The 14382-nt window shown below is 45.3% G+C and overlaps 1 protein-coding gene across 2 annotated transcripts in view; it reads right to left on the bottom strand.

Annotated features, from left to right (window-relative positions):
- The window catches only part of PRDM11 (PR/SET domain 11), a 121636-nt gene that overhangs the window by 14118 nt on the left and 93136 nt on the right, over positions 1 to 14382 (bottom strand). For both annotated transcript variants that reach the window (XM_073658151.1, XM_073658150.1), the window contains exons 2-3: positions 3331 to 3452; positions 1176 to 1279 (exon numbers count right to left, since the gene is read on the bottom strand). In XM_073658151.1, the coding sequence (XP_073514252.1) occupies positions 1176 to 1279; positions 3331 to 3446 (220 nt within the window). In that variant the 5' untranslated portion in view covers positions 3447 to 3452. The remainder of the gene's footprint in view (positions 1 to 1175; positions 1280 to 3330; positions 3453 to 14382) is intronic.

The raw sequence follows: 14382 nt of genomic DNA on the forward strand, positions 1-14382 counted from the left end.
GTCAGGAAAGCCAGAGAAGGTTTTACCATAGAAGGCCCAAGGGAACCGGACAAAGGTGGATCCCTGGTGGGGACGGCCAGGAGAAAGAGAGAGAGAGGGAAGCTCAGGACCACGCTCCGGAACTGCCTGGGGGTTGGCCGAGTCCAGCACCTGGTGGATGCAGCACGGCTCGGGTGGTCACTCAAGGCCAGAGTGACTGAAGGAACACCTGTGAGTAAAAACCCTGAAACTGCATCTCACGTCTCTGACTCTCCTTTCTGCACTATCACTACCCCCATCATCCGCACCAGCTGCCCTGAGGCCATACCCCTCCCGTTGGGGGTTATACCACCATCGCTGCACCCATACTACTGGCCTCAGCGGGCTGTTCTGCAGCGGCGGCCTTGTGACCGCAAATCAACGGGTGGCGTAGTCGACACAGAAACAACATCTACCAAGACTGCCACACACTTAGTTTGACACCCTGGGCACGGACCGGGTTACCGCCACGAGACTACTACCCCCATCTGATCCGGCTCCGGGTAAGCCCCCGTGCGCGCGATGCCGCGCGAAGCAGCAGGCCCAGGGGCGCGTCAGGTATACATAGCAAAAACAAGTACAATAATCTTGAACACAGTGTGACAGCGACTGGTACAGGAGAGCGAGGACCCTGCCCGCGAGGGCTCACAATCTACAACTAGAGTCCCCCCCTCATCCTGGTATATATATGCCCTCCATCCTGGTATATAGGTCCATTATCCTAAGCCCCATCCTGGTATATATGTCCCCCATTCTGCCGCTGTTCTTTAACGCATAGAAAAAAACAAAACATTATACTCACCTTCCCTCCGCTCCCCCCCTACGTCTTCTAGTGAAGTCAGAAGCACACTTCAGCGTGCATGCAATGGGCAGCACATGACGTCACTGCTATGCGCCCCCAGTCACGTGCACGCCGACGTCAGCTGTTGCCCTCCAATTGGCCGGCAGCGTGTATTGCCGCGCACGGACCCGAAGGGTCTCTGCTCCGCAATACACTTCTAGGACGCACATCCAGTTGAAGTATGCAGTCGTTACGCCCCTGATCCCAAACTATTCATATATTTCCAGGAGGAATAACAGAGGAATTGCAAAATGCAGCGTTTAATACATCATGATCATCTCTGATTGCAATGCCTCCTATTAAGGGTTCAACTTACACCAAAAATCCACCTGCTGGAGACTTTTAGACATTGCAGCGTCCCTCTTCTCCTTTAGCCTTTTGGGCTCCAAGTCCATGCAGCGCGAGTTGGACCCTGCAGAGCTGAACAGAACAAATGAAATTAAGAATCCGCATTCGATTTTTTCTTTTCTTTCCAGTTTTGGTCATCGTTCATCGAGTTGTTAGAATGAGATAGCTCTATAGATATGTAGTGACAGGTCTGACAGCTGAGGCCCCATTTTATAAGACAAAGGACCAATCTTGCCTACTGTGTTCAAGTGATTGAGCTGAGCTGCAGTACCAGAAACAGCGCACAGACACGGGGGGCGCTGTGCCTGACACCAGGGAGCTCTGAGCAGGTGGACTGCTGGGCAAGTGCAGACATAGCAACTATTAAAATCACCGGGCTGCTGCATGCTACATTGATGCCACTAGTCCTGCACAGGCTGCGGTTGTCATTACAAGCTTAGAGTTGTCGTATATCAACAGCTGTAGTGTTATTAGAATGTGACCACTAGGTGTCAGTCTTGCGCTTCAGACTCCAATGTACATGGGACTTAAAATGATCCTTTGGTTTTATGTAACTAAAGTTTACACCCCAAGTAATAAAAAGTTATGCAGCTCAGCAGATCGACTGCTGGAATTAGCGGAGTATGTGCCATCTCCAGCAGTCCTATGTGCAATGAATGAAGCGGTGGCGGAGCATGCTCACCTCCACCACACTCAGCAGAGCCCTGTTTTTGGGATCACTGGGTGCCGGCAATCAATAAGTTATCTGGTATATAATGGATAAGGAATAACTTTTACTTGTGGTGATACCCCTTTATATACTGACAGTCGGTGAGGTTCTGGGTCCTGACACCTGGACCCCAATAAGGGGTAGAATACCTGTGATGTACAAAGTCATAGGCCCTGATTCATTAATGCTTTTGCACCTTTTCCGTCTCGCTTTTAGTGTTTTTCGCCTGTTTTTACACATAGTATTTTTCTTTTTAAAGTCGTTTTTTCTATGCGTTCATCTGTTTTTTTCTTGTTTTTTTCTTTTAAATGATCATCATGGTGGGAGTGCTTTTTGTTTTAAAGATGTTTTCGGCTAATTCATCAATTGCGACATTTTTTTTCTGCACAAAGTCGACATTTTTTTGCACAAATATACTCCAGTGCCTCCCTTCTTTAGAGTGATCTTATGCACGTCTATAATTTTTTGCACAAATTTTATGACATTTTAGCAAAACATGAGACTTTTTTGTACTAAAAAGTTGAAAAAAAAAGAGCAGTTTTGATTTTTGAGCGTTAAGCATGTCAAGGTGAGGAGACTTTTAAGCCGCAATGCTCCTCTGGGAAATATGCAAATTGTCTCTTCAGAGAGAAAGAGGACTGGAACTCTAGTGCCACCTATAGGAAGTAGCAATCCTAAAAGTCAATATTGACCCTTTAACAAGCCTTGCCACATGACTTAGGATAAAAACCAGAACAAAGGCTTGTTAAAGGGTCAATATGGACTTTTAGGATTGCTACTTCCTATAGGTGGCACTAAAGTTCTAGTTCTCTTCCTCTCTGAAGAGACAATTTCCCAGAGAAGCATTGTGGCTTAAAAGTCTCCTCACCTTGACATGCTTAACATGTCACTCCCCACAAGGAGAAACGTTACCCCTTGCATACCAGTCTGACGCCTCTCACCCAGCTAAACCAGATCACACGCTTTGCACTGATGAGGGGCAGTACCCTGAAACACGGTGTCTGCAAATTGAGGTTCTGGCTTTTATCCTAAGTCATGTGACAAGGCTCGTTAAAGAGTCGATATTGACTTTTAGGATTGCTACTTCCTATAGGTGCCACTAGAGTTCTAGTCCTCTATATCTCTGAATAGACAATTTGCATGATTTTTGAGCAAAATTCATGCACCATTTTGAAGAATTTTGCGCAAAAAAAAAAACATCAACGAATACCACAAGGTAAAAAAAAAGAAAAGGGGCTTATAAAAAAAAAAACAAACTTGCAAATGATGAATGGAGCCCATAGACTTTCTGCTGAGCCCATACACCTTTTGGCCTCTGTCTGGCCCTATGGACATGTTTAGCGTGTACACGGTAAACGTAGGGCAAGAACTATGAAGACGGCTTTAGAGGGGATGTATTTTGTGTTGGACTCACCATTGTTTGCTGTACTTCCTCTCCTCTGCAGTTGATCCCAATTCTGTCTTCACCCTCATCAGCTCCCCTAGACTGGGGCTATACGCCACCCGGCATTCCTTGCCACTTTCGCTCATGATGCCCTATGACAAAAGATACAGACATGTCAGCTTCGTCCATGCTCTTGCCCCTTTTGGTCTGACGGACCATTGCTCGGTTTGCAGAGGCCCGTGGTAGTTTTTATACACACACAGGTTGCAATGAGCCAGGCATGGAGGAGGAGGGGGATGGTTAGCGCTGGTATGTGACATGTTGCGGCGCCGCCCGTGTCTTATTCTTACAACGCTCAGGAATGCAGCTTCCAACCTCTCTACCTGCGAACAGTTCTGAACTTGTCCTCCTGCGGATCCATACCCCCCCCTGACATTGCCAGCAGGTGACCCCACTGCCAAGTTCACTCCTGTGCAGATAATTACAAGAAATGTCCTTTTATAACCCACCAGAGCCATCTGTATGGAGGAGTCCGTGCTCCGGGGGCAAACTGCATGCACTAGGGGACGTTACACCCTGCTCGTCTGTGCCACCTCTGGGGGCATCTTGTGGCACCAATGGGTTCATGAAAAATTGTTAGCAACCATTCAAAAAGAGGTTCTGCAGCAGTGCAATTTCTAGTGTTGCTATGATTCTATCGTAGCTACTGCAGGTCAGGAGAGACAATCTCACTGCAAGAAGCCCCCCCACCTCCCGCACCACATGCTGGGCCGGGCCCTTATCTAGATTTCACTGTATTTTCCATGTTTATCATACAAAGTGCACTAAGCCGAGGTTCTACAAAGAGGCCCCTGTGTGGTGTGTACAGGACGACGCTTATCGGCCTCATTTAACAGAACTGTCTGACAGTTAAACTGTCCGTTGCCCATAGCAACCAGAGCTCAGCACTCATTTAACCAGAGCAACCAATGAGAGCTCAACTTTCATTTCATGAAAGCAACCAATCAGGACTCAGCTTCTATTTTACCAATCAGAGTAACTAATCGGAGCTCAGCTTTCATTTTGCCAATCAGAAATCAGCTTCCTTTTCACCAGAGCAACCAATCGGAGCTCAGCTTTCATTTCGCCAATCAGAAATCAGCTTCCTATTCACCAGCGCAACCAATCAGGACTCAGCTTCTATTTTACCAATCAGAGTAACTAATCGGAGCTCAGCTTTCATTTTGCCAATCAGAAATCAGCTTCCTTTTCGCCAGAGCAACCAATCAGGGCTCAGCTTCTATTTTACCAATCAGAGCAACCAATCGGAGCTCAGCTTTCGTTTTACCTCAGCGGTATAAGAAGTGGCTGAGGCTCTTCGCCTCCTTCCTCCGGTCGCTGGTTCTCTGCGAGTACAATATGGCGTCACACAACATGTGACGCTCCTGCTAGGCCATGTCCAGACCTTCCCGTTCTAGTAATAAGCAGTTTGGGCAGAAGTGACGTAACACGGGATCCGGGGCCAAACACTATGGCCGACGAGCGTTCGGATCCCTGTTGTTGGTGCGGACGTCCAGGAGACGATTAGGAGAAGCCCCAGGAGATCGACACAATAATGATCCCACCTCAGCAGATCGAGGGTCAGCGGTGCAAGGGTTAAAGTGCAGCGCATGGGATATTCCAATGGCCGGACGCCTGTGACGGCAATCTCCGTCCTCCTCTCAGCAGCCTCGTACATGACACTACATGGATCTCAGGGTCACAGGCCGAGGCCTCGTCATCGCTCACCAGACTGTCCACAGGGGTTTTCCTGTTGTAGAACACCAAAAACCCACTTCCCCTGTGACTTCTGCAGAGCTGACCACAAGACACCACGAGCGGTGCTGCCGGCCGCCCAAGGAGCGCTCACTTCCCTTTTTCTCAGATTAGAGGTGAGAAGACGTCGCTTTGAACCTTCTAGTCAAGAAATGTTCCATTTCTACATCTACGAAAGCTGAGGTGCTTATTAGGTGACAGAGGAGCGCCCCTTTAAATAGGACCAGTCCCCAGGTCTTAAAGCGCCAGTTTGAACTCTTATTTTATTCCCACTGCTCCCTTGAATTTTCCGCTTTTTTTCTCTGTTTTTTAATCCACCATAAGGCGTCTGAGATTTGGGCCTTTTTTTCTTATTCACTGCTACTTTTTATTGTCTTTACAAGTGGGTGGGTCTCACAGGGTAATAATACAGAGCAGCCAAACACACGCCCCTGGGGATCCCGCCAGACACGCCCCTGAGGATCATATGACCCCCTGGCGCTGGGGATCCCGCACGACACGACCCTGGGGATCCCACGAGACACTCTCCTGGGGATCCAGCAAGACACGCCCCTGGGGATCCCATGAGACACGCCCCTGGGGATCTTGTGGACCACGCCCCATAAGGACCCTGTGAGACACGCCCACTTGTAAAGACCATAAAAATGAGAGCTAAATAAAAAGGGCCGTATCTCTGTAACCGTATGGCGGATTCAAAGGAAACCTGTCACCAGTTTTTTCATGTCTCAACTAAGACTAGCACCTTAATCAGCACCTGCGCTGCATTCCATAAAGGAATACAGTACAGACCAAAAGTTTGGACACACCTTCTCATTTAAAGATTTTTCTGTATTTTCATGACTATGAAAATTGTACATTCACACTGAAGGCATCAAAACTATGAATTACCACATGTGGAATTATATACTTAACAAAAAAGTGTGAAACAACTGAAAATATGTCTTATATTCTAGGTTCTTCAAAGTAGCCACCTTTTGCTTTGATGACGGCTTTGCACACTCTTGACATTCTCTTGATGAGCTTCAAGAGGTAGTCACCGGAAATGGTTTTCACTTCACAGGTGTGCCCTGTCAGGTTTAATAAGTGGGATTTCTTGCCTTATAAATGGGGTTGGGACCATCAGTTGTGTTGTGCAGAAGTCTGGTGGATACACAGCTGATAGTCCTACTGAATAGACTGTTAGAATTTGTATTATGGCAAGAAAAAAGCAGCTAAGTAAAGAAAAACGAGTGGCCATCATTACTTTAAGAAATGAAGGTCAGTCCGAAAAATTGGGAAAACTTTGAAAGTGTCCCCAAGTGCAGTTGCAAAAACCATCAAGCGCTACAAAGAAACTGGCTCACATGAGGACCGCCCCAGGAAAGGAAGACCAAGAGTCACCTCTGCTTCTGAGGATAAGTTTATCCGAGTCACCAGCCTCAGAAATCACAGGTTAACAGCAGCTCAGATTAGAGACCAGGTCAATGCCACACAGAGTTCTAGCAGCAGACACATCTCTACAACAACTGTTAAGAGGAGACTTTGTGCAGCAGGTCTTCATGGTAAAATAGCTGCTAGGAAACCACTGCTAAGGACAGGCAACAAGCAGAAGAGACTTGTTTGGGCTAAAGAACACAAGGAATGAACATTAGACCAGTGGAAATCTGTGCTTTGGTCTGATGAGTCCAAATTTGAGATCTTTGGTTACAACCACCGTGTCTTTGTGCGACGCAGAAAAGGTGAACGGATGGACTCTACATGCCTGGTTCCCACAGTGAAGCATGGAGGAGGAGGTGTGATGGTGTGGGGGTGCTTTGCTGGTGACACTGTTGGGGATTTACTCAAAATTGAAGGCATACTGAACCAGCATGGCTACCACAGCATCTTGCAGCGGCATGCTATTCCATCCGGTTTGCGTTTAGTTGGACCATCATTTATTTTTCAACAGTACAATGACCGCAAACACACCTCCAGGCTGTGTAAGGGCTATTTGACCAAGAAGGAGAGTGATGGGGTCCTACGCCAGATGACCTGGCCTCCACAGTGACCAGACCTGAACCCAATCGAGATGGTTTGGGGTGAGCTGGACCGCAGAGTGAAGGCAAAAGGGCCAACAAGTGCTAAGCATCTCTGAGAACTCCTTCAAGACTGTTGGAAGACCATTTCCGGTGACTACCTCTTGAAGCTCATCAAGAGAATGCCAAGAGTGTGCAAAGCAGTCATCAAAGCAAAAGGTGGCTACTTTGAAGAACCTAGAATATAAGACATATTTTCAGTTGTTTCACACTTTTTTGTTAAGTATATAATTCCACATGTGTTAATTCATAGTTTTGATGCCTTCAGTGTGAATGTACAATTTTCAAAGTCATGAAAATACAGAAAAATCTTTAAATGAGAAGGTATGTCCAAACTTTGGTATGTACTGTATATATATATATATATATATACACTGCTCAAAAAAATAAAGGGAACACTTAAACAACAGAATATAACTCCAAGTAAATCAAACTTCTGTGAAATCAAACTGTCCACTTAGGAAGCAACACTGATTGCCAATCAATTTCACATGCTGTTGTGCAAATGGAATAGACAATAGATGGGAATTATTGACAATTATCAAGACACCCTCAATAAAGGAGTGGTTCTGCAGGTGGGGACCACAGACCACATCTCAGTACCAATGCTTTCTGGCTGATGTTTTGGTCACTTTTAAGCAGTGTATATATATATTACACACAGCAGTAGTGTAGCATGTGTATATACGCTTACACAGCAGCAATGTAGTATGTATATATATATATATATATATATATATATATATATATATATATATATATATATACACACACACATACACACTGCTCAAAAAAATAAAGGGAACACTCAAATAACACATCCTAGATCTGAATGAATGAAATATTCTCATTGAATACTTTGTTCTGTATAAAGTTGAATGTGCTAACAACAAAATCACACAAAAATCATCAATGGAAATCACATTTATTAACCAATGGAGGCCTGGATTTGGAGTCACCCCCAAAATTAAAGTGGAAAAACACACTACAGGCTGATCCAACTTTGATGTAATGTCCTTAAAACAAGTCATAATGAGGCTCAGTATTGTGTGTGGCCTCCACGTGCCTGTATGACCTCCCTACAATGCCTGGGCATGCTCCTGATGAGGCTGAGTATTGTGTGTGGCCTCCACGTGCCTGTATGACCTCCCTACAACGCCTGGGCATGCTCCTGATGAGGCTGAGTATTGTGTGTGGCCTCCACGTGCCTGTATGACCTCCCTACAACGCCTGGGCATGCTCCTGATGAGGCTGAGTATTGTGTGTGGCCTCCACGTGCCTGTATGACCTCCCTACAACGCATGGGCATGCTCCTGATGAGGCTCAGTATTGTGTGTGGCCTCCACGTGCCTGTATGACCTCCCTACAACGCCTGGGCATGCTACTGATGAGGCTGAGTATTGTGTGTGGCCTCCACGTGCCTGTATGACCTCACTACAACGCATGGGCATGCTCCTGATGAGGCTGAGTATTGTGTGTGGCCTCCACATGCCTGTATGACCCCCCTACAACGCATGGGCATGCTCCTGATGAGGCTGAGTATTGTGTGTGGCCTCCACGTACCTGTATGACCTCCCTACAACGCCTGGGCATGCTCCTGATGAGGCTGAGTATTGTGTGTGGCCTCCAAGTGCCTGTATGACCTCCCTACAACGCCTGGGCATGCTCCTGATGAGCTGAGTATTGTGTGTGGCCTCCACGTACCTGTATGACCTACCTACAACGCCTGGGTATGCTCCTGATGAGGCTGAGTATTGTGTGTGGCCTCCATGTGCCTGTATGACCTCCCTACAACGCCTGGGCATGCTCCTGATGAGGCTGAGTATTGTGTGTGGCCTCCACATGCCTTTATGACCTCCCTACAACGCCTGGGCATGCTCCTGATGAGGCTCAGTATTGTGTGTGTGGCCTCCACGTGCCTGTATGACCTCCCTACAACGCCTGGGCATGCTCCTGATGAGGCTCAGTATTGTGTGTGTGGCCTCCACGTGCCTGTATGACCTCCCTACAACGCCTGGGCATGCTCCTGATGAGGCTGAGTATTGTGTGTGGCCTCCACGTGCCTGTATGACCTCCCTACAACGCCTGGGCATGCTCCTGATGAGGCTGAGTATTGTGTGTGTGGCCTCCACGTGCCTGTATGACCTCCCTACAACGCCTGGGCATGCTCCTGATGAGGTTGCGGATGGTCTCCTGTGGGATCTCCTCCCAGACCTGGACTAAAGCATCCGCCAACTCCTGGACAGTCTGTGCTGCAACGTGACGTTGGTGGATGGAGCGAGACATGATGTGCCAGATGTGCTCAATCGGATTCAGGTCTGGGGAACGGGCGGCCAGTCCATAGCTTCAATGCCTTCATCTTGCAGGAACTGCTGACACACTCCAGCCACATGAGGTCTGGCATTGTCCTGCATTAGGAGGAACCCAGGGCCAACCGCACCAGCATATGGTCTCACAAGGGGTCTGAGGATCTCATCTCGGTACCTAATGGCAGTCAGGCTACCTCTGGTGAGCACATGGAGGGCTGTGCGGCCCTCCAAAGAAATGCCACCCCACACCATTACTGACCCACTGCCAAACAGGTCATGCTGAAGGATGTTGCAGGCAGCAGATCGCTCTCCACGGCGTCTCCAGACTCTGTCACGTCTGTCACATGTGCTCAGTGTGAACCTGCTTTCATCTGTGAAGAGCACAGGGCGCCAGTGGCGACTTTGCCAATCCTGGTGTTGTGTGGTAAATGCCAAAAGTCCTGCACAGTGTTGGGCTGTGAGCACAACCCCCATCTGTGGACGTCGGGCCCTCATACCACCCTCATGGAGTCAGTTTCTAACCGTTTGTGTAGACACATGCACATTTGTGGCCGGTTGGAGGTCATTTTGCAGGGATCTGGCAGTGCTCCTCCTGTTCCTCCTTGCACAAAGGCAGAGGTAGCGGTCCTGCTGCTGGGTTGTTGCCCTCCTACGGCCCCCTCCACGTCTCCTGGTGTACTGGCCTGTCTCTTGGTAGCGCCTCCAGCCTCTGGACACTACGCTGACAGACACAGCAAACCTTCTTGCCACAGCTCGCATTGATGTGCCATCCTGGATGAGCTGCACTACCTGAGCAACTTCTGTGGGTTGTAGAGTCCGTCTCATGCTACCACGAGTGTGAAAGCACAACCAACATTCAAAAGTGACCAAAACATCAGCCAGAAAGCATTGGTACTGAGATGTGGTCTGTGGTCCCCACCTGCAGAAACACTCCTTTATTGAGGGTGTCTTGAGAATTGCCAATAATTTCCATCTATTGTCTATTCCATTTGCACAACAGCATGTGAAATTGATTGTCAATCAGTGTTGCTTCCTAAGTGGACAGTTTGATTTCACAGAAGTTTGATTTACTTGGAGTTATATTCTGTTGTTTAAGTGTTCCCTTTATTTTTTTGAGCAGTGTATATATATAGTTACACACAGCAGTAGTGTAGTATGTGTATATACGGTTACACAGCAGTAGTGTAGTATGTGTATATACGGTTACACAGCAGTAGTGTAGTATGTGTATATAAGGTTACACAGCAGCAGTGTAGCATGTGTATATATGGTTACACAGCAGCAGTGTAGTATGTGTATATACGGTTACACAGCAGCAGTGTAGCATGTGTATATACGGTTACACAGCAGTAGTGTAGTATGTGTATATACGGTTACACAGCAGCAGTGTAGTATGTGTATATGCGGTTACACAGCAGTAGTGTAGTATGTGTATATACGGTTACACAGCAGTAGTGTAGTATGTGTATATAAGGTTACACAGCAGCAGTGTAGCATGTGTATATACGTTACACAGCAGTAGTGTAGTATGTGTATATACGGTTACACAGCAGTAGTGTAGTATGTGTATATACGGTTACACAGCAGTAGTGTAGTATGTGTATATAAGGTTACACAGCAGCAGTGTAGTATGTGTATATACGTTACACAGCAGTAGTGTAGTATGTGTATATACGGTTACACAGCAGTAGTGTAGTATGTGTATATACGGTTACACACAGCAGTAGTGTAGTATGTGTATATACGGTTACACAGCAGTAGTGTAGTATGTGTATATGCGGTTACACAGCAGTAGTGTAGTATGTGTATATACGGTTACACAGCAGTAGTGTAGTATGTGTATATAAGGTTACACAGCAGCAGTTAGTATGTGTATATACGTTACACAGCAGTAGTGTAGTATGTGTATATACGGTTACACAGCAGTAGTGTAGTATGTGTATATACGGTTACACAGCAGTAGTGTAGTATGTGTATATACGGTTACACAGCAGTAGTGTAGTATGTGTATATACGGTTACACAGCAGCAGTGTAGTATGTGTATATACGGTTACACAGCAGTAGTGTAGTATGTGTATATACGGTTACACAGCAGCAGTGTAGTATGTGTATATACGGTTACACAGCAGCAGTGTAGTATGTGTATATGCGGTTACACAGCAGTAGTGTAGTATGTGTATATACGGTTACACAGCAGTAGTGTAGTATGTGTATATACGGTTACACAGCAGCAGTGTAGTATGTGTATATACGGTAACCCACAGCAGTAGTGTAGTATGTGTATATACGGTTACACACAGTAGTATAGTATGTGTATATACGGTTACAAGCAGTAGTGTAGTATGTGTATATACGGTTACACACAGCAGTAGTGTAGTATGTGTATATACGGTTACACAGCAGTAGTGTAGTATGTGTATATACGGTTACACAGCAGTAGTGTAGTATGTGTATATACGGTTACACAGCAGCAGTGTAGTATGTGTATATACGGTTACACAGCAGTAGTGTAGTATGTGTATATACGGTTACACAGCAGTAGTGTAGTATGTGTATATACGGTTACACAGCAGTAGTGTAGTATGTGTATATACGGTTACAACAGCAGTAGTGTAGTATGTGTATATACGGTTACACAGCAGCAGTGTAGTATGTGTATATATACGGTTACACAGCAGCAGTGTAGTATGTGTATATACGGTTACACAGCAGTAGTGTAGTATGTGTATATAGGGTTACACACAGCAGTAGTGTAGTATGTGTATATACGGTAACACACAGCAGTAGTGTAGTATGTGTATATACGGTTACACAGCAGCAGTGTAGTATGTGTATATACGGTTACACAGCAGTAGTGTAGTATGTGTATATACGGTTACACAGCAGTAGTGTAGTATGTGTATATACGGTTACACAGCAGTAGTGTAGTATGTGTATATACGGTTACACAGCAGTAGTGTAGTATGTGTATATACGGTTACACAGCAGTAGTGTAGTATGTGTATATACGGTTACACAGCAGTAGTGTAGTATGTGTATATACGGTTACACAGCAGTAGTGTAGAATGTGTATATAGGGTTACACACAGCACTAGTGTAGTATGTGTATATACGGTTACACAGCAGTAGTGTAGTATGTGTATATACGGTTACACAGCAGTAGTGTAGTATGTGTATATACGGTTACACAGCAGTAGTGTAGTATGTGTATATACGGTTACACAGCAGTAGTGTAGTATGTGTATATACGGTTACACAGCAGCAGTGTAGTATGTGTATATACGGTTACACAGCAGTAGTGTAGTATGTGTATATACGGTTACACAGCAGCAGTGTAGTATGTGTATATACGGTAACACACAGCAGTAGTGTAGTATGTGTATATACGGTTACACAGCAGCAGTGTAGTATGTGTATATACGGTTACACAGCAGTAGTGTAGTATGTGTATATACGGTTACACACAGTAGTGTAGTATGTGTATATACGGTTACACACAGTAGTGTAGTATGTGTATATACGGTTACACAGCAGTATTGTAGTATGTGTATATACGGTTACACAGTAGTAGTGTAGTATGTGTATATACGGTTAAACAGCAGTAGTGTAGTATGTGTATATACGGTTACACACAGTAGTGTAGCATGTGTATATACGGTTACACAGCAGTAGTGTAGTATGTGTATATACGGTTACACAGCAGTAGTGTAGTATGTGTATATACGGTTACATACAGCAGTACTGTAGTATGTGTATATACGGTTACACACAGCAGTAGTGTAGTATGTGTATATACGGTTACACAGCAGCAGTGTAGTATGTGTATATACGGTTACACAGCAGTAGTGTAGTATGTGTATATACGGTTACACACAGTAGTGTAGTATGTGTATATACGGTTACACAGCAGCAGTGTAGTATGTGTATATAAGGTTACACACAGTAGTGTAGTATGTGTATATACGGTTACACAGCAGCAGTGTAGTATGTGTATATAAGGTTACACACAGTAGTGTAGTATGTGTATATACGGTTACACACAGTAGTGTAGTATGTGTATATACGGTTACACAGCAGCAGTGTAGTATGTGTATATAAGGTTACACACAGTAGTGTAGTATGTGTATATACGGTTACACAGCAGTAGTGTAGTAAGTGTATATACGGTTACACAGCAGCAGTGTAGTATGTGTATATAAGGTTACACAGCAGTAGTGTAGTATGTGTATATACGGTTACACACAGCAGTGTAGTATGTGTATATACGGTTACACACAGCAGTGTAGTATGTGTATATACGGTTACACAGCAGCAGTGTAGTATGTGTATATACGGTTACACACAGCAGTAGTGTAGTATGTGTATATACGGTTACACACAGCAGCAGTGTAGTATGTGTATATACGGTTACACAGCAGTAGTGTAGTATGTGTATATAAGGTTACACACAGTAGTGTAGTATGTGTATATACGGTTACACACAGTAGTGTAGTATGTGTATATACGGTTACACACAGTAGTGTAGTATGTGTATATACGGTTACACACAGTAGTGTAGTATGTGTATATACGGTTACACACAGCAGTGTAGTATGTGTATATACGGTTACACAGCAGCAGTGTAGTATGTGTATATACGGTTACACACAGCAGTAGTGTAGTATGTGTATATACGGTTACACACAGCAGCAGTGTAGTATGTGTATATACGGTTACACAGCAGTAGTGTAGTATGTGTATATAAGGTTACACACAGTAGTGTAGTATGTGTATATACGGTTACACACAGTAGTGTAGTATGTGTATATACGGTTACACACAGTAGTGTAGTATGTGTATATACGGTTACACAGCAGTAGTGTAGCATGTGTATATACGGTTACACACAGCAGTGTAGTATGTGTATATACGGTTACACAGCAGC

This window comes from Phyllobates terribilis, unplaced genomic scaffold (assembly GCF_046119375.1).
Source record: "Phyllobates terribilis strain yellow unplaced genomic scaffold, ASM4611937v1 Scaffold_13__5_contigs__length_258822181, whole genome shotgun sequence".
In the NCBI taxonomy this organism is placed as follows: Eukaryota; Metazoa; Chordata; class Amphibia; order Anura; family Dendrobatidae; genus Phyllobates; species Phyllobates terribilis.